General features: G+C 37.4%; 1 protein-coding gene across 7 annotated transcripts in view; it reads right to left on the bottom strand.

Annotated features, from left to right (window-relative positions):
• MYO6 (myosin VI) overlaps positions 1-26,765 on the bottom strand; it is a 119,406-nt gene that overhangs the window by 7,132 nt on the left and 85,509 nt on the right. For 2 of the 7 annotated variants that reach the window (XM_065056346.1, XM_065056347.1), the window contains 14 exons: positions 26,091-26,184; positions 24,009-24,139; positions 23,737-23,814; positions 22,691-22,820; positions 21,934-22,024; positions 20,580-20,730; positions 19,049-19,257; positions 18,601-18,679; positions 16,222-16,382; positions 13,215-13,244; positions 12,699-12,737; positions 9,225-9,328; positions 7,791-7,922; positions 218-244 (listed from right to left, as the gene is read on the bottom strand). In XM_065056346.1, the coding sequence (XP_064912418.1) occupies positions 218-244; positions 7,791-7,922; positions 9,225-9,328; positions 12,699-12,737; positions 13,215-13,244; positions 16,222-16,382; positions 18,601-18,679; positions 19,049-19,257; positions 20,580-20,730; positions 21,934-22,024; positions 22,691-22,820; positions 23,737-23,814; positions 24,009-24,139; positions 26,091-26,184 (1,456 nt within the window). The remainder of the gene's footprint in view (positions 1-217; positions 245-7,790; positions 7,923-9,224; positions 9,329-12,698; positions 12,738-13,214; positions 13,245-16,221; positions 16,383-18,600; positions 18,680-19,048; positions 19,258-20,579; positions 20,731-21,933; positions 22,025-22,690; positions 22,821-23,736; positions 23,815-24,008; positions 24,140-26,090; positions 26,185-26,765) is intronic. The other 5 variants (XM_065056349.1, XM_065056348.1, XM_065056350.1 and 2 more) reach the window with 5 other exon arrangements.

Here is a 26,765-nt window from a genome sequence, read left to right as displayed (position 1 = left end):
GGATCTCATGAAGCAGTAAAAGTATGCTTGTAAATTACTAAAGTAACATATGATTACCATGTGTTGAATAGTGTTGCCAAATTGTAAACCAGCATGTTTTTAACAATTAAATTCTATGTACACATGTAGCAAAACACTGGATTAATTAATGTTAGTACAGAGCTCTCAAGTGTTCCTATTCTTCAAAGTTAGCTTAAATAACCATCTCCCCACTTACGTGAGTTGCTCGAAAATGGTGCAAAATCTGCGAACAAACATTACATGTTTAACAAAACATAGAAGTGCTGATCTTCTGAAATTTATAGTTTCATTACCTCAACGTTTTCATCTCTGCTGATGACAGACAAATGGAAATTCTAGTTACAAAATAAACACAGGTGTTGAGCTAAATACTTCTATCCAGTTTCTGCTCACAAACACCACATAGCATGTCTCCTTTCCTCATTTTCATGGATTTCCAACTGCTTCTATTTTCGTCAGGATTTGATTTTGAAATTGATTACTTTAATGATTTACAATGACTGTTCTGAAATCTCAGTTGTATAAATGCTAAATGCTGTTAACAAACCTGCTAGCTAATTAATTAATTTTGATATTTCTGCTGGGAAAAGAAATTCTAGACCTCTATTGTTATTGGAATAGGCAGATTCGGTATTAATGCACAAAAAGGTGTTTAGCTTGTACATTGAATGTATGAATTTATTTAAAAGATAACTGTAAAATTATATTACCTCAGTGAAAAGACTGAAAGAAGAAACTACACCACTTGATGCACACATCCACAGACACCCAAAAGACTTTTAGGTCAAACATCTAAGAAATCAGTTCTCCTTCTTACTCCCCTCTCGGATCGTTATAATACATAGATGTGAAATGCCCATGTAGTATAATTATTTCCAGTAGAAAGAATTACTTTTGACATTAACAGGAGTCTCTAAAGGTCAGTGACTTCATTCTGAACTGCAATGTTCTAATTTTTCATCAGAAATATGAAGCCATATTTCAAGAAAAGCTTAAAAATGCAATGAAAAGCATTAAAAAGAATGTTGTAAATGTCTAACTAAATGTGATGAGATCGTGAATATTCCAAGCTTTATTTGCACAAATTCAAATTTTCTGCTTTTTGATAGTGCCTGTCAGCAATACTGTGTATGAATATTTATTTTACCCATTTAGCTCCAGAGAGAATCTGCAAGCTCAAAGTCAGAGCAACTTACCATTTTGTTTCAAATGCCTTTTCCTGCTGTTTCAGTCATGAACTTTCCTAAGCACTTAAAAACTAGGCATGGCCACAAGGACCCTTTCTCTGAGAACATCTTTTCCAGCGGTCCAGGTTTCACCTGCCATATATCTGTACCAAAGTTCCCTGTGTTGCTTTTTCCATGCGAGAGACAGAACCTGACACACCAATGTGATGTTCACAGAGTTCTCTTTATTGTCACACCAGGCTAGCTTTATAGCAAAGCTGCCCTGTCAACGCACCTTGCAACAATGTGATTGGTTGTAACTCGTGCTATACAATAACGTGATGGGCTGCATGTACTGTCCACGCGCTCTGCACGCGTGTCCAGCAATTGCTCATTCATTGTTACTTTCTAATTGGGCTCCTTTCGTTTCTTTTGTCTCTGGCTTCACCTCTCAGCCAGGCTGGCAACAACCACATCCCCCCGGGGCGGCGGGGCTCTGCCACTACATCTCCGCCTCTTTTATTTAATATAATATTAACAATACGCCGTATCATGCTTTAAAGACAGTGCAAAATACAGGGTAAGAACATTAAGGCTAATGCAAGTACAATTAACAAGAACAAACCTGTTTTCAATATTCCTTTTAACCAAACAAGGCATCCAACCTAAAAAACCCAACATCTTCTGTTATTTTCTTGTTCTGCAAATCTTTTATCTTTTTATCTTTTAAGTTCAAACAACACATACTATCAAACTCTTCATAACTGTGACCATGGCCAATAACAAAAAATTAAGTGCTGCTCTGTTTTACAAAGAGGTGTTCTCAACATTGGCTACATCCGTTGCTAAAAGCGATAACACCTCTGAGGTTAAGGGTTGTCATCATTGCAATCGGTTTCTTCGTTAGCTAGCCAAGGTCTCACCCACTTTGCTGGGATCCACGGATTTTTATGGTTACCTCTAGAAACACAAGTATATCCCCTTCCCCAAGTTATTAATGACATAGGACCTTCCCATTGTTGTGTCGTCGGATTAAACACACTAACCTTAGGTATCTTTTCGGAAAAATCTTTGACATTTTTGATATGGTGCATAACAACAGGTTCCATTTCAGTCTCACTTTTAGGATTAAGCCAGTTCAGCACATACAATGCCTTCATCAAAACCTCTTCCAGACTCATACAAATTCCCCCTTGTTTTTTCAAAACAGACAAAAGATTTTTCAAGGTGCGGTGTGCACACTCAATAATTGCCTGGCCAGTAGAATTATAAGGGACTCCGAACAGGTGTTGTACCTTCCACTGGACGAGGAAGGTTGCAAGTGTATCAGAACGGTATGCGGGACCATTATCTGTTTTGATCTGTGTAGGAACACCCATGACAGCAAAAGCTTGTAATAAATGACGCTTTACCGCTTTTGCATTTGCTGAGGTCAAAGCTGTAGCCCCCAGCAGTCCTGAACAGGTATCTATAGACACATGAATGTACTTTTGTTGGCCAAACGGTGCAAATTCAGTAATATCAGTTTGCCATAACTGACCTGGTTGCAAGCCTTGAGGATTTACTCCCTTTTGTTGCAGAGGCGCTATGCGAGCACAATCAGGACAAGCTGCAATAATAGATCGAGCTTGTTCCTTGGTAACTGCAAACTGTTTTCGGAGTGATGCTGAGGATTGATGAAACAATTCGTGAGCTTGTCTGGCTTGTTCAAAAGGAGATACATCTGTTACTGCCACAAGTTTGTCTATAATGTTGTTTCCCAACTCAGCTTCGTACACGGCCGGGTGTTGCTCGCTAAAATGGCCATTATCAAAAAGGTGACTGCATGACTATTCCCCACTGAGACATCACATCCCTTCCTAATAATGCAATTGTCGTGTTCAGAACACAAGGTCGTACCCATGCCTCTAAGCCCTCGACCTCTTCTCTTATCTTAACCATATGTGTGCTGATGCGGGTAGGAGTGGCCCCCCCTATCCACACTACCATGGTGTTTACTGCTTCTAAAGGCCAACACAGAGGCCAGTCAGTGAGAGGGATAATCATCACATCTGTGCCTGAATCTAAAAGCATACTTTTTCTTCTAATCTCACTTCCAGGCCCATATATGGAAACTACCCTAGATGGTTTGTCCAAAGTCAGTTTTTCCGTGAAAGCAACCACAGGGGCTCCAGTAGAGCCAAAACCTTTCTGACCTCTTTCCGCATCTAAAACCTTTGGAACACATGCTCTAAAGGGTACCAATTGCGCTATACGGGTTCCCTGTTTAATAGTCACAGGGGGTGTTAGGACTTGCAACATAATGCCTATGGGTCCAACATAATCAGAGTCTATTAATCCTGGCAAAACAAACAATCCCTGTCTTGAAGCAGAAGAATGACCTATTAAAAGTGCACTCAATCCATACCCTAGGGGCCCCGTTACTGTAGATGGAACTACATGTACAGACCGATCCGTTATTGTGACATTTGTTCCCACGGCCAGATCGACGCCTGCGCTTCCTGAGGTTGCTGCCCTGAGCTCGGACAGCAACCATGGCTGTTCCCCCTCTCAGCTGGTATTGTGGTGTCATCGCGCCCCAGCCCCTGGCGCTGGCCCTCCCTTTTCCTGGCAGTGGTGTCCCACCTTTTTTAAATTTTGATCGACACTCCACTGCTCAGTGTCCACACTTATCACACCAACTGCACGTGCCATCGAAGTGCAAATAGTCGAGGGGAGCTGGCGACTGACTAGTGCCATTACTAGGTCACCCTCTCCGAGTGTACTGAAGGCAATTTCTTTTAAGATGTCCTGTCTGTCCATAAGTAAAACATGCTAGACTGCAAGAAGAAGGGCTTCAGCCTTCCATTGCAGGCTTAAGTACTGCAGCCAAGGCCGCAGCGTGGGCTTGAGCATGTATTTTTGCCTTTTCTACCTCCTGTTGCAAAATCGGTACCCGTGTACAAGCTTCCACCATCTCTGGCAGAGAAGCAGTTTTTCCCAAACCGGCTAATATCTGTTGGCATTGGGTGTTTGCATTCATCATGGCCAAATCTTTCCCCACAGCAGCTTTTGCCTCTGGAGTGAGGTTAGGAGAAGCATCTATAGCTTCTTTTAAACGGTCCACAAACTTAATATATGGTTCCCCAGGATCCTGCTTTATTGTAGAATAGGGTGGCACAGGGTTACCTATATTTGGTAATTCTTTCACTGCTGCCAGAGCAAGCCCTTGCGTTTGCTGCAAAATCCTTGGATGAAGTGCTGCCTGAGTGGCACCATCTGCATATTGTCCACGACACAGTAACTGGTCCATGCTAGCTAACCAGTTGGTAAATGAACATTTTCTAATACTGCCAATTCCACCTTCCCCTGCCATTTGTCCAAGAACAGCAAATACCCCATTGGGGGAAGCAATAACTCCATCAAATCCTTAATATCTGTTTGAGTTAGTACTTGCCCCTTGTAAAATGAAGTGATTAGCTGCATCACATGCTTATTATCCATACCATATTGCATAACTGCACTTTGCAATTGCTTAACCATTTAACAATCAAAGGGCAACCACTGCCTTTGTCCTCTGTTATCTATGTGCACTGGCATTGCTGCAATACTACCAGGTAACATAATCCCTTCAATGGTTGCATCTCTGATTACTCCTTGCCAGCGTTGCCCTGCCATATAAGAATGATCTTGAGGAATATCTCTACCCTGATGCACAAGGGCAGCACCCAAATTATCATTACTATCACTGCTATACAATTCCCTTGTGTTTCCCTGTGGATCAGTAAGTCGACGCATATTTGCAAACCGATCTGCTATCCCAGTCTCCAGCCCTTTTCCATATCGCGCTCTCAAATATTCATCTGCTTCTCTTACAGACCAGATCCCATCTTCAACACATTGTCTAGCCCATTTTTGTATTCGCTCCCTTTTAATACGGAGCTCCTCAGGAGTGAGGCCCAATTCCGCCCCCTCCCATTCCTGTTTTCCCTGTTTTTCACATTCCCTGCCAATTGCCTCCAACCTGTCCTTAATTGCATCTGACGCCTTTTTATATGCTATTAACTGCGAAGTTTTACTGTTACTGCCATCTAGTCGCTTCACAGCTTTTTGAACTTCTTGCTCCTCGCTCTTCTGCCGTCTCAGTAAGTCCTTCAGGCTCTGCATGTGGCTCTCCTCCTGGAAGTCAGGGTGATTCTGCAGTGCTCCATCCCGGTGCTCCATCGGGTCCTCCAGCAAAGGCACGTCAGCTGGACTAACTTGTTTTGGCTTGTTGAAACTTCCTGGTTGCTGCCACTCGTCATCGGAGGCAGGCAATGGGTCAAAGGGTGCAGAGGGTATATAATTTGCTCTCCGCCCCAGAACTCCAGATCTGATACTGGACATACCAGCGGTATTTATTTTTCGGAGTTCTCAGAGCGGGGGCAGCTCGTGGCGGGCGGCTCGGGGAGGACGGCACACACTTCTGGCTCCCCTGAGACTTTCTCCATCAGCTGCCTGATCTCCCGCCAGGGTCCGGCGAGGTCACAAGCCTCGCGACTCCCCCTCGTGACCACTTCCCATAGTTCAGTCCCTATGTCCTCCCATGTACCAGGAAAAAAAAATTCGTCCGTTGATCAGACACATCCCTTCCGCTGGGCGAATAGTAAAACACACTCCACCGCGTCTTTTTCCAAAAATCTTCCTGTTCCAGCTGCAGAATACTTTTCACTATTATTTTTCCTTCCGCGGATGTCGTGTGTCCCATGCCACCTGATTCCCCGTAGGCCTACTTTCCGCTGTTCTTCAAGCACGTGGGTAATCCTCGCGGACCAGGTGGCTTTTCCTCATGTCTTCAGTTCCAGCGATCTTCTTCAATACGAAGTATCATGTCGGGGGTCACCAAAATGTTGCTTTTTCCATGCGAGAGACAGAACCTGACACACCAATGTGATGTTCACAGAGTTCTCTTCATTGTCGCACCAGGCTAGCTTTATAGCAAAGCTGCCCTGTCCACGTGCCTTGCAGCAATGTGATTGGCTGTAACTTGTGCTATACAATAACGTGATAGGCTGCATGTACTGTCCATGCGCTCTGCACGCTTGTGTCCGGCGATTGTTCATTCATTGTTACCTTCTAATGGGGCTCCTTTCATTTCTTTTGTCTCTGGCTTCACCTCTCAGCCAGGCTGGCAACAACCCCATCCCCCCGGGGTTGGGTGGGCTCTGCCACTACACCCTGAAAAGCTCAAATTTTCAAGTAATGATCAAGCTACGCGTAACTCCGTAAATTAATCAAGGGGAAAGAGAGAGCTTTGTCTAAGCACTACCCCTGAGAGTAAGTAGGGCATTTGTATCCCCTGGGACCTGTATCCCCATGTTCCAGGACAGTGCTCTAATTCCAGGCTAATGGGACTTTGGGGAGAGCATCTTCTCCCCGTCTTCCCTTTCCTCTGCCTCCCCCGCTAACTGGGTGACCAGGAACACAAGAATCATGGAAACAGAAGGTAACATGAAAGATCTGACTAAATTATTATATCCATTTGCTGTGATTCTGTTCATTTCTTCAATTCCTTTTATAACAGATCATTACTGGACTTAGGGGGTGGGATGACAGAAGAGTAACAATCTACTCTGCAAATACCACTCCAGAAACTGGGCATCTGATTTTCAGGTCTGACAGTGTTAATCATGGCAACTCCTACCCTCTCCCATTGAATTTAAAAGGCAGTCACTCTCATTAGTGCATCGCTTTGACAATAAACACCCATCTATGAAATCAGCAGAATGACAGCCTAATAAGAAAGCAGGGACTATTCAAAATTTGTCATCCCATCAAACAAAAATCGCAATATCAACACTCAGAATTTAAAAAAGAGAATGTAAGCTGAAATATGTATGGTTTATGGTAATGTAAATGAGGACACAAATAGCACCTTTAAAAAGCATCTACATCTATGCTTATATATCTTAAGAAAGGATAAAAGCATGAGAAAAAAAGCCTTATCATCAACACTTTTTGTTTTCTCTGGACCCCAAATGTAATTTACTTAAGAGAGCATGATTCCTTCCAATCTTGTGTTTTATAACACCAGAAAATCCTACACAATTCTCTGATAGATGGACTACTCAGGGACTGTTTTCAGACTCTACTCTAACCCTAGGTATAATTCTCTGTGCTGAACTGTAAGTAACTACTCTCAGTAAGCAACGTTTCTAACTACAGAGGTTAGAACTAGTATGAAACAACTTAAAAAAAGAGTTTCAGAAGTCTCAAAATGCAAATCACAGTTTCATAAATGGAAAATTATCTTAAGTAATACAGCAATGAATATTTAGCAAAAACACCAGCAACTGCAACACCAAATCAAGAACTGTTAACATATGTGAGCTGGTATGACAAAAGGTTTTCAGGAGGGAGAGCTGCTCAGTACATGTATCTGGGTCACCTGAAAGTATTCAACTTTCTGCCAAGTATTTGTCGGTTCTAATATCTTCCAAATATTTACCTTAAATTGATATAAAAATACTCTTCAAAAACCTAAGAATTTCCCTTCAACCTAACAAACCAAAATGCATTCTAGAAACATTTTCTTTAGAATATTGTCACAAAAAATATTTTAAACACAAAGTCATCTGTCCTCACCATAGTCTGTAACTGATTTGGGAGCTCGCTGTTCTGTTTCTGCATTGCGTTTCTTATTCTTGGATTTCCAGGCATGATACACCTTTAGCCTTCTGTGAAACTCTTCTCTGCAAGCTGCCAACAGTTCAATATCTGTCTCCAAAAAGGGGGAAGGAAGGGAGAAGTGAGAAAAATCAGAACAATTCTTTATGAAATGCTTTTCTGTACTGATAGGTACATAATTTTAGATCAGGTTGTAACATTGATCTCTTATCATATAATATACTAAACTCTCATTCTTTGCAGCAACAGGGCCTGGATTTTATTGCCCAGAAAGTCCCTTGGAGTGCTATATATCTTTTCTCCTTTAGAGGAACGGCAGTCCTCAAAGTAGCTGTTTCACTGTGTGATTTGGAACAGCAAAATGCTACAAATAAAATTTTCACTCTACTAAATTTGACTGTTGACATTATCACAAGCCAACAGTCATACAGAAACAAATAAAATTTTACTGCTGAACTTTATTTCTGCAACTGAAGAAAATCAGCAATTTTACTACTCAGATCTAGATTATTTTTCCACTTTATTAAATATATTTTAATTTTCTTGAATTTCATAACACTAAGAGACTGAATGATTGCAAGGATTTTTCATTAGTCACCTAAGAGTATCCAAGCTGGCTTCACTATGGATGAACATAAATTAGCAGCTTGTATTACTGCACCATCTATTCAGCCAAAAACATTGCTCCAGTCTTGCTTATACAAAACCAATAGAAACACAGAATTTGGAGTTAATTTTAGGTTTTAAATATGAATAGAGAAAATGGGTTTGTTTCCAATTTCTACATCCAGGTACAAATTCAGAGTTATCTTAAATCAGAAATTAGCCAATTAGTTTCAATCAGAACCACGAAGAAACAGCAATAATAATCCTTATCCGTTTCTATCTTCCTAATGTTGGGGGGAAAGCAGTTGATGTCACAACTGTGAGCTACCCAAATGAAGTTACACAGTTTGAAAATTAAAGAATAATCAGAACATCTAAGAGAGAAAATATTTTACACTGTCCTTTACACGACATATTTGCTTTCATGACAGCAAGAAGAGATAGGGAAAAATTTCTTAGAACTCACAAACTCTAGTTAAAACATAATTACTATTATTCCCTTTGTGAAAATACACAAAACTGAGACAATTTAATTACAAAATTATAATATGTATTTTATGGCCCAAGAAGCTTAACATCATACATATATAATAAGTAAAAGAGGTAACAAAGGAAATTCAGTTTCCTCAATACGGAAACAGCTTAGTTTGCTGTTTTCACTGGGGTAACAGAACTTTTAAAAATTCATTTGACATTCATTCAATTCTGAATAAATTAATGAGCAAGTTTTTATCTTTGTCCCAGGAACTACACTTCTTTCTCAAATCAAAAAACCAAACAACTTACCACAGGATGTATTGATTGTATCACGAAGCTCTGCATATTTCCACTTACTGAGATCATGCTTCTTAGTACCAGCAGCAGCTTTTGTGGCTTGAACAGCAGGACCCCTACAATTATTTTAAAATATGTATTTTTTTCAAGTATGAAACAGGAATTGTTACAACATGAGGAAGAGATCCCACAATCAACACTGCAACATACTTATTACAATGGAAATCTGCAGCAGAAGGGCTGAACTCAAAGGCAAAGCACCATTTTATTTTCAAGATGTTCAAATGATTATGAAAAAGTGAAAGCATCTTTTATGTCTAAAATCATATAATAATCTGATCAGTTGCCTGGAGTTTAAAAGGAATTCATAAGTTAGTTCTTATGTGTGAAAAGATGCATATTCTATTCATATGCACCACACCCCGCACTGATGTACGTTTTCCCTGGCACTACTCAAGACGCAGAATACAGACAACAGAGTGGCCATATCCATTTTTAGTTCAATTTGAAAAACAGATGAGGAAAAATATTTCTGAAGTAGACAAGGAGAAGGGAGAAAAGGCATTTCCTCTGCTGTTTGGAACAGGATTAGGGCAAAATCCTTGTTCCAAGACTAGAGAAAATATGACATGGCTTTGAGAAAAGCCTAATTTGAGAGAAAAAATCAAATTAACTCTATGTTAATTGTATATTAATTGTATAATAGTTCTCTGAGAACAGCAATATTTATTCTGAAGAGGAGAAAAAAAATCATTAAGAGGTACCAAGGAAAAAAAGACCACTCTCAGAAGAAAGGCTGACCAGTATAAAAAGACTCATCCAGAGACAGTGTTTTGCAAAGGCAAAAGCTATTTGTCATGTAGGTTAGTATGTAATTAAGTCAACAGCAAATGCAAGTGAGAAATTATTACTAAAATCTTCATCACCCTTAGTAGTGTGTATACGGTGATCCATGTGACAAACATTACATGTATATGTAAAAAGACAACCCTGAAAAAAAATACCCTTTTTTTCCCCCTTAGAAGTGGTATAGAAAGTAGAAGAACTCCCCCGTAGGAGCAGCAAACTTCCCATGGATTATTTGGATATAAACTAAATTCAAAATACTGCAAAATTCAGTGACGAACAGAATACTTTTTAAACACTAAAGAATTCAAGAACAGACACATGATTTTACCAATCTCTGCTAATGCCCATGACTAAGAACATGAGGCAAACGGAATTATCTTTCAGGATCTGAGAGGATTTGTTCAGAAGAAGCTGGATCTTTAACAGGGCAGCAAAATGCTTCATGCAGTATGTCACATTAAAAAATTCACAAGAGAAAAAACAGAAGAAACCAGGCCTTTTCAGCTAAAGTCTGTGCAGCAATATGTTTGTGGGACTGTTACATTATTAAAGTATCTGTAATCCACTAAATGTTATTTTAAAGCTTACTTTTCCATAAAGCTCTCAAAGAAGACTATAAAGTTGTGTGTTATTTTCTCTTCATAGTTAATATGTTAGAAATGCATTTTTGTGAAAAATTTCTCTAGGTAGATGCAGCAGTTCTGAAAACAAAAGTAAACTGCATTTCTTTATCACTAAGTTTCATAGAATAAAAATAAACTGTTTAACCAAATGTTCTTAACAGCAACTGAAGCATCTCTTGAAATGTAATTAAAACTACAGAATCTTACTGTTTATTGCAGCATCAGCTTAATTATGCCTACTCATACTACTAATCTGAGTCAACACACAGCTTCCAGTTTTGGTATATGAGAAGTCCAACATAAAGAATTACCTCTTTGACTTTTCATTACTACATAGCTTAGGGACAGGAACTTTTCCTCACCTTTTGCACTACTCATAACTGTTAAACAAATCACTAGACAGTCTCCTTCCAAATATCTATTGTAGTATTTTCTTATCATTGGCATACCTGTAGGACATTAAAGGATTGCTGCTACATGTAATTTCCGCTGCCTGGTGTGTAACATTCTTGAACCTCATTTGGTAAATCCTAAGGATTTTCCTTATTTAGCAACACTACCCATCACTCTAAGAGTTCACTACACAATTTAGAGCAGCAGAACTAGGCTGTAAGATCTTTGGTTAAACTAGTAATCTTTAAGAACGCTAATCCCATTGAATGGCTTAGCCTTTCCATTACAGTACTGCCCTGCACTCTGCAGATCACTCTCCTGCTTTCTGCATGACTTCAAATGTAACAGTCTGGCAGTGAGAAGAGCATCATACTTGACAATGGGTTTTCACTGCTTTGTCTGACAAAGTTATGTATCACAAACAGTACTTTCAGAGTTAAAAGATCAGTCCGAAGTCAAAAGTTTCCAGTATATGAAAAGTGGAAAAAAACCCTAGGTAAACAAGCTTGCAGTGAGAAGTACTGCATTTTGAATCCAACCAAAATACAGAGCCTCTGATTTTGTCCCAAAGTTCTGTGATTTTTTTTTTTGCACATTAAGAATTGGCCACTGTCACTGGAACTACGCCACTACATGCAATACAATGTAGTCATCTAAATTCACATGCTAACTTAATTACACACAACATTGTTTACTGTTATTCTTAAAACGTTACTACAAGAAACAAATTTAGTTAACAGCTGCTTCCTCAATTATCAGTGCTGCAACTGTAGAAAACTCAATCACATGAGACCAATCATCTTCAGACTACAAACACACAACATAGGAGCTTGTTAAACAACAGATTCACTTTTAAAATCTCTAAACAATTTCGCTTCTCATGTAAGTTTCAAAAAATGAATGTCAAAAGGTTATTTCTGTCCTCAAGTTGCATAAAACACTTTTGAATTATTCATTGATATGGACGACACTATTACAATTTCTTTCAACAGAGAATTAGTATCCTAACACAAACCAGTAGGAGACTGTACCAGAAGAATTGTATTCAGATATAAACCTGTATTCTCCTTTCTTCCTGCATTGGGCATAAAACCTTGAATTAGCATTCAAGAATTCTCAGAGGGGACTTTGTTCAGGTATCTTAAGAAGGGTGTTACCATGCTTTTCACATGGTAATTTTCAAAACTGCTTTTATTTGAAGGGAACTATAATTAGAATATTTTCTTATTAAAAGCACTAACAGTTACATTAACATTAAACAACTTCATTAACTCTGTGGTGAATCTGTAGAAATACTCCTCCGAAAGATGTGGAGCCTTGTTTTATATTATTAAGAGAGGTGAAAAGAGAATAAAGCTGGAGGAACATTATAAAAATTGAACAAAATACCAGCGTATGTGAACTATTTTTTTTAATATAATAAATTAAAATAGCAGAAAAATAATTACCAAAAAAAGGTGTTGATAAAGGAAATTTATCTGAAATAAATAATTTGCTTATCTGCTTAGCACTTTAAAATGCCAGATTCCATTATTTTCCATTCCATAAAAATTCAACCCATTTAATGTGTGATTTCTTTTCATAAAACTATTGATTCATTTGGTGTTATCTTCTCACCTACCTAGACAATATTTCTGATATTTCTGTGGCCATTTGTTCCCTATAAGAAAATTGATAAATAAGCATAAACCAAACACAATATAGAAACAGCCTTTACAACTCTGATAGTCTCTTGCCAATCACACTGAAGCTCATGCAAGTGCACAAAAAAAGTCTACTTATTTTAAATAATTTCCACTCTAATATATATATATATATATGTGTATGTACAGTCCTCATTCTGTAAAGAGCAATAATCACACAGGGCAGTGAAAAAATGATGGTATGGGAAAAAGTTTACATTGATTATATGATCGTCTTTAAATAGATATTATTAGGTATATTAGATTATTAACTTGCTTATTAGACATAAGCAAAGTAGTGGATATAAGGTATTACAAACTGATTAAAAGTTTGCAGGTGCACGCTAATTAAGATTATTATGGGGTATTAGTAAATAAGAGGACAATACAAATTTCTTTGGAGTTAGTGTTACTTTTTTTTCTATTAGAGCATTCAAATGGAAAAAATGCCATACGCAGTCATCTGCAGCTTTGTTCCATTGGCTCTGCAAATAGAAGATATTTATGTTAGATAGACTACTTCCTAGTTAGCTTTCTAATAATCTGAAGTGGGAAAAGGTGGCGCATAGTATTCCTGCTTTCTCACATATTATCTACTATCTTATGGGGTTTTTATGTTTTTTTACAACTGAGAAACAGAATTATATAGACCTTTTTTCTTCATCGTTCTCATTCAGCCATGAGTGTTATATTATTAAAAAGTTAAATTAAGATAATCTGGAAAAAACATACAAGAAAAAACTTCCCCCACCCTTTCCCCCTGCCCCCAACTTTCAAAATCAAAGATTTTGAGACATGTTGCTGATACATTCTTTGCCTGCAGAAGCATATCACAAGAAGTAAGAGCAATCCTCATGTAGCTACTCTGGGAATAGGTCAGATTAGCTTCTTCATTCAATCTGTAAGAAGACACTGAGTCCAGCTGCCACACTGAAGACCCACATGTGCACACCTGGAGCATTGAATATGCTACAAATTAGAACTTACTTGGATTGTTCCAACACAACACAAAGCACAGATGTACTCACACCACCTCAAGTGAGAATAGCTTGCTTTGGTGCTACATGCTGTACTATATGTTTCCGTAAGCCACATAAATTAAAAATATTGCACAGCTGAAAACAGACATCTATTATTTAACTCATTTTTTACTTGAGTGCTAAGCAGTTCTGCTAATTTACCTCTAGGTGCAGTATATGCCTCATTACGCATGCTTTCAAATTGCAGATGAGTAATAAAATTGCATGAAGGTCAGGGAGGTCCAGAATACCCAGGACACAATAAGCACAAATAAAAAAGCTGGATCTACTGTCAGAACAAACGTATTTTCTTCTTTGGCAGGAACAAACAAGTACACTTCTTAAAGAAACTACTACTACTTATGAACCTTTAAGTATCTGTGAAAACAATGGAGACTGCAGCAAGGTATTGAGGAGGAAAAAAATAGAGACTACTCATTTTCAAATATGATAATGTGTACATATCACGTGTTCCTTAAAAATAAGTTCCTTCGACATGGCACATAAAAATCACCTTCTATTCATGTCAATGTGGTAGCATGAAATGATTTTTTACAAAATTGTGTGAAAAACCTGTACAACCAGTATACTGCATTAATTCAGGATGGAGTGATACACACTTTATCATCTTACTACATCAAAAATTAACAGAAAAAGGAAATATGCATACATAAAAGTCACAGTGATTTCCGCATATCTTATGGTAATATGCACGTCTCCAATCCAGAAGGTGGCAGAATATAACTTCCTTAGACTTTAGTAAGATTTCTACTGATATCAATTAAAGTAAGTCCTGAGAATTTCTGTTTAAGTTACAAGATTTGTTCAAATCAATAGAAACCTTTCATTGCAGAGAGGAATTCCCACAGTTTCTACATTTAAGCTGATTCCTGCAGTTACATGGAAATCTACCCTTGGATTTCAGTAGAAGATACTGGGCTCTGGGGAAGGTTTTTGTTTGTTTTTAAAATCAAAGGTGAAATTAAAAGAATTTTCTTCAAATTTTGGACATGCTTAAAACTCTTTGTTGTAGACTGCAGAAGCAGAAAGAAAAAAACTTTGCTAATGAGATAAAAATAAATCTCACATAAGCAGAAAAATCCACTACTTTTTCCAGATCTATGTACTATATTGTTTAAGAAAGGACTTACATCACTATGTTAACTTGCTCAGACCACTCTACACTTTTGAACCATTCAGAAAAGAGCCTTCATTCTCCTCCTGCCAGCTACACAGCTGAGAGAAACTGGAAGTTTTAACTATCAGGATGGTTAGTTCATCATCCATTCCAGGATTACACAAAGAAGACAAATACCAGGACCACCCATGAGCTTTCATATTTAAGAGACATTTGCCAGGTGGCAACAGCAGAGTGACTTTGGGTTTACTTTCAAACTATTGCACCAATATCCAAATAGGGAAAGTATAAAAATCTCCAGAATGCTGTTTGTGAAACACTTGGACATCCAACTGAGCATGTTAAAGTCTCATCTGAGAAAATACGGCAGCTATTACATAACTGAGGGCAAAACCACAATAATTTTAGTGGAAGTATCTAATAATCAGTATTGTACATGACAAAAAAAAAGGTTAGCTATCTCACGTAAGCATATAGGTATAAAAAAAAAAGTATACATCTATGTAAATTTGAGTAGCAAAGAGAACACATCTGGGAGCTTGAAATTCCATGGAAACAGTTAGGATTTTCTTACACCCCTTCTTCCAACAAGAAGTAGAGTAGACTAGCACTAATGATGTCACCACTGACATGATCATAGGTGCCTTTATGTAATTTGACAAATAAGTACCATTTTTACTGGAACCGAAGAGATTTTGCTCTTCAGGCACTGTGGATCTGTGTACCAAAAGCCAAGCACTTCTTGTGACACATCAAAAAGTTCAAACAAAACAAACCAGAAATGTTTAAGACAACATTTAATGTTCAAACCCATCTATGTTCAATATATTAATTTCACATTAAAAAAACCTTACCAGTCAGTCCACAGAAATAACTACTATTTCTGCATTCGAAGAGGGCTTTTTGTTAAAGAAGACACAGGCAAATTCACACTACACTACTGGAACCACCAAGTACCGGAAAGGGTACTTTATTGCTACTTATCACTGAAGAAATTCCATTCACTAGTTTAAATGAGTCATAGAAATAGTAATTTAAATTAGTTGCCATCCTTGCCAGAAATCAAAAAGAGAAAGAGAACTGAATGCAGCAAGACACAAAATGGTCAGTGTCTTTAAGGAAAAGCAATCTATTTCTAATAAATCTCACAAGTTAATTTGAAAAATATTCCAATACACTGACTTAAAGTGTCCATTTAAATAACAGAAAAATACATAAAACCAACAAGACCATAGTCCTCTCAAAGGAATCAGGATAGGAAGAAGAAAAAACAAAAAAGAGAAAATTAAATACTTAAGACCATACCTGCGCAATCCTACATCAAGTTGGGCCTCATCACTGATGAGTTCTGCCTCACTCTGGGCAATTCTCATTGCAAGTTCACGATCACGACGTTCCTGTTCAAGAACTGCTTGGTGCTGGGTTTCCTCTTCTCGTTCTCTAGCTAGCTGAGCCTCAATTTCAGCCTGTTTTATAAAAACACACCTTTAACCTCATCCAATCAAAACCAAAATGCTAAAAAAGCAAAGGATTAGAAAATAGTAGTATATTTATAGCTTTCGAAACATGCAATATTTACAGAACTGAAAAAGTAACAGCATTATTATTTAGTTTGACCCAAGGAAAACAAAACAACTACAGATTGCATCTTGGTTTTCATATACTTTATCAAACCAAATTGGTGTCCACCACTTGTATTACCTATTCAAACTGAAGTGGCAATCAATTGTTCCTTATTTTAAAAGTACATGAAGCTTTTTGTTAACTATTATGAAAATTAGATTTGAAAGTTTTTAGAATCATTAAAACTCAGATGCTAGAGAGCAATACGATTATTCCTCCACAGTCCTGACACAATACTCCCTTGATACTCTGCACTTGGCATTACAGGACTTTGCTATAGGTATTGCTCTGCATATAAGGTCTGCGGTTCATTTTGAAAAGGGATTGAGACAAACACTGGAATCCTCTGTGGACGTGTCTTTGAATTAAAGCAAATGGTAAAATTCCCACTTACTGCAATGCAGAAGCAATACAGATACACTGCCTCTGCAGAGCAAAACTGTAATTCCAGTTCCATCATTATTTAACAAAGAGTCTTGCACACACAGTAAGTAAAATGTGACCATCCAATTTCTACTTCTGAAAATCCCATATGCCATGTGCCTGTCTTGGCGCCCAAAAGTCAACAAAGGAGACAAAGTCACTTCCCACTCATCATTGTGAATTTGCAGCACTAAAGCAGCACAGTAAGACCAGTGACTTTACCCTATGAATCCCATTTTAGATTAGGTGATAGCAACAATCACCAGAAGGAGAGATAATGAGTAATTAACTGTATGTACAAGTAAGAAATATCCTACTGGATTACGTATCTGCTTTGTAGCCAAATGCAATGTTTCTAAGTAAAAGTTTAAATTACATTCTGCATTGCAGATATTCACATCTTAGAAACAAAGAAACACAAATAAAGACAATCCCTAGAGTTGCTCACAGTGCTGGCAGACCAAGTTTTTAAACCTTCTGGCAACAGTCCATCTTGCTTCCTCAGTGGACCAATTTTAATCCATTTAAACTGTCCCTGAATGGAAATTTATCCTATGAATTTCTCACAAAACACTAGGCACATCTGCAATGGTCTGCAAGCAATGATTTAGACACTAGCCAAATAGCAGCTTACCCTTCTTATGTTTAACTTCTGCAAGCTGGTAGTGCTTATTATTCTGATACAGGTGACAGACCCAATAACATAGCAAGGATTCATTTTTTATCAAAGTTAGGCTATAATTTCTGTGTTAGTTCCAGCGACTTGTTTGTCAGGAACAAAGATGAGGTGATAGAAGAGTGCATGCAGAGGCTAGAAGGATAAGCAATGCTAGGCTAACTCCAGGGGTAATAAGATACAGAAGAAAAATTCTGCCTCTTATTAATCATGGATAGGGCTTAAGAGAGTGTGTAAACATCAGTGACCACTGCCCTGCGCTTGCTACAACTTCCCCTACACAGAAGTTTTTTCTCTGAGTCTGCTCTCCCAGGTTACCCACGTGATCTCCAACACAAGAGGAAAACAGGGGTGTAGGGGCCAAACGCACCTCAGAGTGACAATTCACAATGGGATCAGCAACAAGTGTCAGGAATCAAGGGGGAGGAGCGGAGGGGTAGGGCTTGAACTGCGTGTATTTATTCTACCCGAATGTAGTCAAAGGGGCTACTAGAGACAGTTCTGTAACCTCTTATTATTACCAATATTCTCAGTGTTTACAGTTAAGCTGGAACAAGACATGGTCTGAATGTGTATGTGACTTCTAGTGGAAGAGTGCCAAACTTGCCTGACATGGAGCACCTGCAAAAACCTCAAACCTTAAAGTAATTGTGCAGTGTTGTGCATTTTTACCTTTAAACTAACTTTTAAAACCCTTTGAAAACAAATGTACCTGAACTTGCACATAGACTAGAAATAGGTGATCTGTATTGGGATGCCCTAATCAGGATTTTCACCCTTCATTTACAAATAAAGCAACACTGCTGAATGACTCTGAGATATGCATTTACAAAATAAAGCTGTTAAAACTCAGTGGGGAACCTAAGCCATGAAAAAGATTTTAAAACACCCAACAACAACAAAAAACAACCAACCCCCCCCCCTCAAAAACCCACAAAACCTACACACAGCTAGAACATCACCTGCATACGCTTTTCTTCCTCTTCCCTCTTTTTCCTTTCTTCCTCTTCCTGTTTTCTCTTTGCCTCAATCTCAGATTTCCTATTAAAAAAGAGGAGAAGGAATGAAAACATGTTATTATGATGCAAATGAACATGAGATATACAGGCATCTTCCATAAAATTGAATGGCAACCCAGAAGTCAGTACAGTCCTCGTGACAGGACACTACACGTAAAGTCAAGGAACCTTTCAAGTCCACCTATATTTCCAGCTGCATCATATAATTTCTTCCATACTCTGTTCTTATCTTACAAATCACCGGAAAAGGGAACATTTTAATGCGGCATAGCACACCAGAAGTACAATCCAAGTGGCTCTCTTTAAGCATAGGAGTACTAAAAACAACTTCATTAAAGTGCTTTTCCTATTTGTTTCCCATTCTGTAACAAGCAACTTATTCGAGACTCACAGACGTCTTTCTTCTTCTTCCTTCCTTCGTTGCTGTTCTTCCTCTTCACGTCTCTTTCTTTCCTTTTCCATTTCTTCCTGGATGCGTCGTAGCCTCTCTGCTTCCTCCTCTTGCTGTTTCTTCTTTTGCAGTGCACTCAGAAGTTGCTCTGAGCTTCTGACTAGAGCATCATATTCTTTCTGTATCTGTTCCCTAGTCATTATAGTGGTCTGTGAAACAAAATAAGAAGGGATTCTTTTCTCCTACATTTGTACTTCACTTCTAAAATGTGTATATTGAAAAAATAGTAAGTGACATGAGAGAATTGAGCAGTATAATTAAATTATGTATAGACTTCAGGGTGGGGAAGCTTAAGCACATCCTTCCCTTCCTTCGTAAAATCCTGGGGATCCATTACTCTCTCATTTAAAATCATGTAAAGAATCCCCATTTTATCAATGAAAGTAAATATTGCTTTTTTTGAACGCACACCTTCATCTTTTAAACCCTGCAGTTTTAAGCGACAGAAATTAATTCTTACCAAACTAAGGGCCTCCTATGTGCATTTTGTCTTGTGTACTTGGCTTCTACAGCCGGTTATTTACAGCTCTGCCTTTTATGTCATAGCACAGAAGATTTTTGCTTACTATGTGTGCCAGCGCTTAGAAAAAATATTGCATCATGCTATGCTGTGACTAATATTTTTAAAAAGGTATTAGGAGTAAATAACAACTTGAAAATACTTAAAACAATAGCCTTTGTTACATGTTTTCAAATCTCATTGATAGCTCCAGTTTAATTTTGCAATTCATGTTGATGTATACTAATAAAACCGTGTTACATACTGTTTGCTGACCTTTACTGAGGGTGTATCATAATGATAACCAAGTTGTCTTATTCTTATTAGAAAAGAGAACTATAAGATGACAGGTTAACTTGTCATCTTTTCAAACATGGTTTTAGATAGAAAAATCTTAATACATTAGGAAAGTTATAACATTGCAAGAAACAAAAAATCAACACATCAATCTTTTTCTAACAGTAACAAATTCCAGCGTGCTTCTATTTTGTCTGTGTGCTCACGTGGTAAAAAACTGAGAACTATACGCCCTGAATCAAAATCAGCAAGCTGAATTCTCTTTACCACCAAGTCTGAAAAAAACTTGTAACTCTTCACTCTGTGATACATGCTTGTAAGTTTCAGCCCTGATTAATGTAAAACATTGCTAAGATGCATTATTCCAATATAAAAACAAGCAAATTATTAACAACACTTGCCTCACAATATCAACATGAATTTTTGCTTTAAATTCTCCAGTACCAATTTTGAAACACAATAATACTGAAGTCAAGATGTATGCACCCAGTTTCAGGATTCACTTCAGTTACATTCACATATAATTTAAACTGGATTTACCCAGTGCCTCTGAATATTAAGACCTCTATATTAAAATGTCTTTTCTATTAAGAAAAATACATTGGCCTTCTATTTTAGATTAAGACTTTTGAAGATTCCAGTAATAAAAAACTATTTCTCTGATTATTAGCATACCTTGATTTTGGTCATTGAAGCATCAATAGAAGATTCCAGCTCCTTGACCTGCTTGCTTGTCTCTGACTTCCCCTCCTTCAGAGCACTTACTACTTCATTAAATTTATCAAGTCTCTTTTTCAGCGTACGCACTTTTATCAGGCCATCAATGCTGTGAAGGTACAGTTTATTTGTATCTTAAGGTGTTTTTACAAGGTGACATTTTTAAAACTACCACTAATCACTCACTTTAAAGAGGTAGATAAGGGAGACAAGTTATACCCTCTGATAAAACTCACCCCTTTTTTTGGAATTCAAATATTATCACGAGAAGTAACTAAGCAATGATGTCTTTTGCAAAAAAAATAATTAAAACTGCTTAGCAGACAGTGACTCAAAATGGGAAAATGGATTTTTATTTTCAGAATTTATGTATTGGGTTTTTTTCTTCCAATAACAAAGTATTATCCACTAGAGAATCCTGACTGAAGTGGATAAAGGTTGAGATGTGCCACTTACTCAGAGACCAATAATGGGAGTGAATCAGATAAAATTTAACTACAGAGCAGGCAATACAGTCACTAGGCTCCACAGGGGAAAAAAAAAAAAGTCAAGGAGAGAGTCCAGGAAAACTTGGAGTTTTTTTAAAGAAGCAATACTGGAGGCCACAGGTACAAGTTCTGACTCTGCAGAGACAGTCTTACTAGAAAAAAATCACTGAAATGAGATTCAGTAGAAACGAAATCAAATCACTAAAGATGAGTACAGAACAGCTTAAAAATATAGGGATATGGTCAGAAATGCCAAGGTACAAAATGAAACATAACTATCAAAGGATGTAAAAGAAAACATTTTGTAAGAACCTCACTATTAAAGAACAGAGAGTTGGACATCTATCAAAGAACCAAATGGTGTCAGCAGAGCTTAATGACTGAAATGGTTTTTCCATCACTATTCCAGGCAGACTAACGGAATTACTTAATTTCAAGAGGAGACAAGACAGACAGAAAACACAATTGTTTGCAAGATAAAAAATAAAGTGGGGCTATAAAGGAAGGTGTGAATGGGTAAAAGAGAAGAATTAATGAGCTTAAATGTCATTTAGAGAGACTTAACTAAGGATTTCTAATAACTAGGCTATCACTGAAGGATTTTATGAACAAAGAGCTAAACAAACTTTTCTTAGGAAAAGTTCAGATCTAATCTATTCATCCTTGGGAAAGAGAGGAGGAACACGGCACCTCTCAAAGTGTCTTTCAGTCATATTTAGTATCACTTTAGATATATTTAGTTAAGCGTAATAAATCTCCACTTTACATTCACAAGAAAATATTATTAAAAATCCATTTTTCTCAACCAAGGAATATCCTCTTACCGTGGTTTGTGCTTTCTCTTGCAAAGCCACATACGAACAGTCTTTTGTATTTTAATGCAGGCACCGGCTCGATATTTTATCTTATTTTTCACTGTAAACACACAGAAGATACTGAGTCTTAATGGTTTATACAATTTAACACAACTCTGTCCTACACCACTTCATTCCCACTCTGCACAGTAAATTGGGCAGGTCAAGCACTCAGAAACTGCCTGTCTATACTGATGGGCTCTTACGTGCCGATCAGCAGTAGTTGCTGGAGCTGGGATGTTGGACCCATAACACGTGTCGGTTGAGAGCTGAACTCCTGTTCTTCCCTGCTGATGTGGAAGTCTCTCCCCCACAAGACCCACCACAGCTCTTTATTTCTGTGCAAGTGTTTACCCAGGCTTCAGTGAGCACCCAAGCAGACTGGACATAAGACACTAGTGGTGGGCTGTATGTCCCACTTTGAAAAACCTCTGCTCTATGCCCCCCTTAACATAAAGCATTAAATAAAAAAATCTCAACAACCTTGAAAGCAATTACCCAGACCTTAGTATGTAAATATCTGCTATACATGTTTGAGTTGGAAGGGACCTTAAAGACCATCTAGCTCCAACCCCCTGCCCACCTTCCACTAAACAAGGTTGCTCAAAGCCCTGTCCAACCTGGCCTTGAACACTGCCAGGGATGGGGCATCGACAGCTTCTCTGGACAGCCAGTTCCACTATATTTTTAACAAATATTTTGATTTAATAAAACATTAAATACGTACATTTGATCACTGAGAGAGAACACCATTGAACTTTTTTCCAACGACTGCAGATAAGCCAGCGATTCACTCGTTTAACTAGCTCTGCTAAATGATCTGGATCAGACTTCATTATCTGATCAAACTCTGCAAACTAAAATAAAAACAAACAAACAAAAAACTCACAACGTTTTACAAATCAGAAAAACAGAGACTGTTTGACATTATTATTTAAGAGCATGTTAGGTTAAAACCAAAATATTTTTACTGCAAACTCTATGTCATCATTATATCAGCTTTCAATTAATTTAAGTGAGCAGGTACGTCTGACAGAAACGACTACCCAGGTTTTCAGTTTGTTTGTTTAACTGATGTGCAACACTTAGCATTTTGAATAATTCAATCATTTATTAATCACTAAAAATATTATTGCCAACATTTTTTTTTAATTAATTGTTTCTCTACAGCCTAAATACTTTGACCTTCTACAACTACAAGACACCTCTAATTCTGTATCTGGGGAAAAACAGAGCGCTGAAAGCACTTCTCAATTTTTAACCTTAGTATAAGAATTCAACTAAAGGCAACCTTTTCTGAAAATCCTACACTTCTGTTTTTTGGTAATTAGGACAGTAGGAACATTTTGCTGAAACTATGATAATCTTCTTTTCTGTCACAACAGCTCCCCACTTCATCTTCTTTGCATAGTAGCAGCAATGCTCAGAATTCCAGAAAGATATTTCAGTTATAAATAGATTTCAGCAGAAAATATTTTTTCTTTGCTCTAAGTTGTTCTTTGTAATAGTTAACATAAGTCTCAAGTGACTGGTAGAACATCTGAGAATACAAACATCGCATTAGGAGTATAGCAGCATCAGCGACAAGACTATGAAACTAACTAATACTGATTTTTTTCACAGAAAGTGAACAGTATTTACAAAAAACCCTGGGCAATGTTATTTAAGTTGGCCACACTTTTAGTCATGTGTTGAACAATGTCACCCTCAGAGGTCCCTGCCAACTGAAATTATTCTAAGATTCACATTCACGAACTCCAAGGGAAACACTACCTTGCCAGGTCGAAAAAACACCTTGGTTAGCCCAAATTTGTAATCATTTTCATTCAGTCCCAAGGCTTTAAATAGTGCCTGAAACACAGAAAACAGTTAGGATTATAATTCTGCCTCCTTCAAAAAAAACCCCAAACAACCTAAAAAAAAAAACAAAACACCACCACCAAAACCAAACCCAAACAAACACAAAAGTTCAAAACCCACAAAAAATCCCCACAATACATTTTCTGTCCTGGATGATGCAGAAGAAGAATGAATTTCTTTCTTACCTTGCAAAAAAGCCTCGGATCCAGTCGAGCCAATTTTTCAGGCAAATATTTCTTGTACATATTATACAGTTCATGAAATGAAGCTCGTGAAGGGAAACCACCTTGCATCAAATCCAGAACAGACACCATTCCTAGATACATAGAATCATATGCACAGAAGTTGATACCAGTAAAATGCAAATGAAGCTGTGATTTTTATCATCACCAGCAGTTTATGATGGAAGTCTGAATGACATTGGTCAGAGACTAAACCACAAAGTTTAGCTGGGACTTGATCCAGTCTCTCATTCACAAAAAGTTAATACTGAACAAAGGAGAATGGCCCATACAATTTTCTCCCTATTTGAGAGGTAAGTAACACCCACTCATGCAGAGGATCATTTTTCTTATATTTCTTCTAATTATTTTTTTCATTTCAGCATACTTTACATTTTCACTTGGGGAGGGAGGGAGAACCCAACAGCAACAAAACAAACAAACAAAAGAAAACCCACAAAAACCCCAAACCAAACCAAAACCAAACAAATCACAAGCAGCAACAATTCCTGGTCAGGCTTTTATTTTTATCATGTCAATTATTTTTGTGATGTGGTACAGATGCAGTGCCAAATACATATGCAGTGTTAAAATATTTAGCGTATTTGCAGTACTAGGTATCAACTACTAAGATGTCATTTTAATGTCCCAAATACTGTTAGGACATTTTGGCTGCAACTAGGACATCAGTAATGCACAGACACAAAGTCAATAAAAGGCTCAAGTTAGTTCAAGCAGCACAGGCCGTGCCAGTTTTTGTCTGCTGCTTTACATAACCCTGTAAACAGATTTTACATAAAAGTTATTAAGTTAGCCCTTAACTTGTGGTTGCTGTCTTTAAACTTCATCTTTTGCATATTTGCTTTCAAAGGGAGTTTGATTTGTTTACAGTTTCTTTTTTTTACATCTTGCTCGTTTTACATTACATATTGTACCTTTGTTTTACCAGATTAAGCTTCATTTACTGTTGCGAATATAAGCACAAACAGAAGAGTGAGCTTGTAAGACTACTGTAAAACATGGCAACAGTTGCAAAAGGGGAGGTAATTTGTTATTTTTTCCTCTCTGACTTGCTAAATGCTGTTAACCTGAAGAGACCTACTACTAATGATGTTATTGGAATTTTAATTGCTGAAAAGTTGTTAAGCTTTTGTGAGAATAACATGACATGTTAAACATGGACTTGCCAAAACATCAGCTCCAGAACCCAAAATATCTTTGAATTCAAAAAGAGAAACAAATAAGCACTATCTACTGAAAGTATTAAAATACAAAAAAAAGGAAAAAAAATTGAAGTTCTTTGATGAAAAAACCTGCCATGAAGAATGACAATACCAGTACTCTAATTCCAAAGCAAGCAATTCCTCCCACTGTTCAATGGGGCATGAGCAAAACTCCTACTATTTATTCTTTAAAATAAAGCTGTAAAATTGAAACAGGGGTATGAAGAAATTTTGAAAAAGTAAAACAAGATGATTCAATTCCACTATAGTATCTACAAAACCAAAGCAAAAAGGTATGTTTCAATTATTAGATATCTCAGCTCCTATTGACCATCTCTAAATGCACACAGGATTTTCTAACACTTCAATTGCCACAGTATTTCAAAGGAATTCTATTGTTCAGGACTGAACTGCTGCCCTATTAACACTGTGGACAAAACAAAGAGATGGGATTCAGCTCCAGGTCAGGAAATCTAAGTTTATGTACCAATATATGGCTACACGGCTTTTTATATATGTACCTGGTGCCTGAACTCATTATAATCAATGGAAAAACAGTCAACGGAAATTAAATGAACTCTTCTTGCTAAGAAGAGACCTTATGGATGTTCAGAAAAATTATTTCTAGGGTTCTGTTGACTAAAACAAGAGCTAAGTTACTAAGAATATAAATAATTGTTCATAAGGCATAAATAAGCTACCTTCTAGAAAGCAACAGTTCAAGCGAGGAAATATTGCTTTCACCTCACATATTTCAAACTTAGGTAAATCTATAACCCACAAAATAATAAACAGAGGGAAAAAGATCAGAAGCATACATTACCTGAACACTGAAGCTGAGACAGGATCTGTCCTCCTTCAAAATGGTGATTTGTCATCTTTAAATTAGGTTTGATACAGCGAATAAAGCTAGATCCCTATTAGCAAAGTAAGAAATTAGCAGAATTTACACATTTTTAAACCTCCTGAAATAACAGTTAGTCATTTATGAATTATGGGTGGAAAAAAATAAGATACAAAATAATAGTATTCTAATAGAAAAATGCTGACATTCTTTTTATCTTGTATATCAGTTTCGCACTCTAGCCTTTGTCTTGATGTAACTGATCTCAATGCTCAAGCTATTAATTGGATCCTCTAACTTCGGCCTTTTCACTCAACTGTTCTTCTTAACATTAGTACAAACTAATTATGATTTAGAAGTCTGAATTCTACTAGCCTCATCTTCCACAGTCATATCACCTAAACGTCTCAGTCTTCCAGAGTTCACATCAATGAGCAAGCTACCATGTTCCTGACACTGGAATCATGCCAGATGAACTCAACCTTCCTTTCTTCTAACTTTTACAGTTTCTTCCGGCTCATAGCTTTGCTCCCCCTTCCCCTATGTTGTTCCAGTCTGCTCCTCTCTTATCGCCATGTGTGCTGTCTCTACAGTTTCAAACCACTGCTTTCTCTGAGTATTTCACATTCATTAAGGATGACATTTTTGCAAAAC

The sequence above is a fragment of the Columba livia genome, chromosome 3, assembly GCF_036013475.1.
Source record: "Columba livia isolate bColLiv1 breed racing homer chromosome 3, bColLiv1.pat.W.v2, whole genome shotgun sequence".
NCBI classification, from domain to species: domain Eukaryota; kingdom Metazoa; phylum Chordata; class Aves; order Columbiformes; family Columbidae; genus Columba; species Columba livia.
The sequence above is the reverse complement of the archived record's forward strand: the minus strand, read 5'-3'. Positions and strand labels throughout refer to the sequence as shown.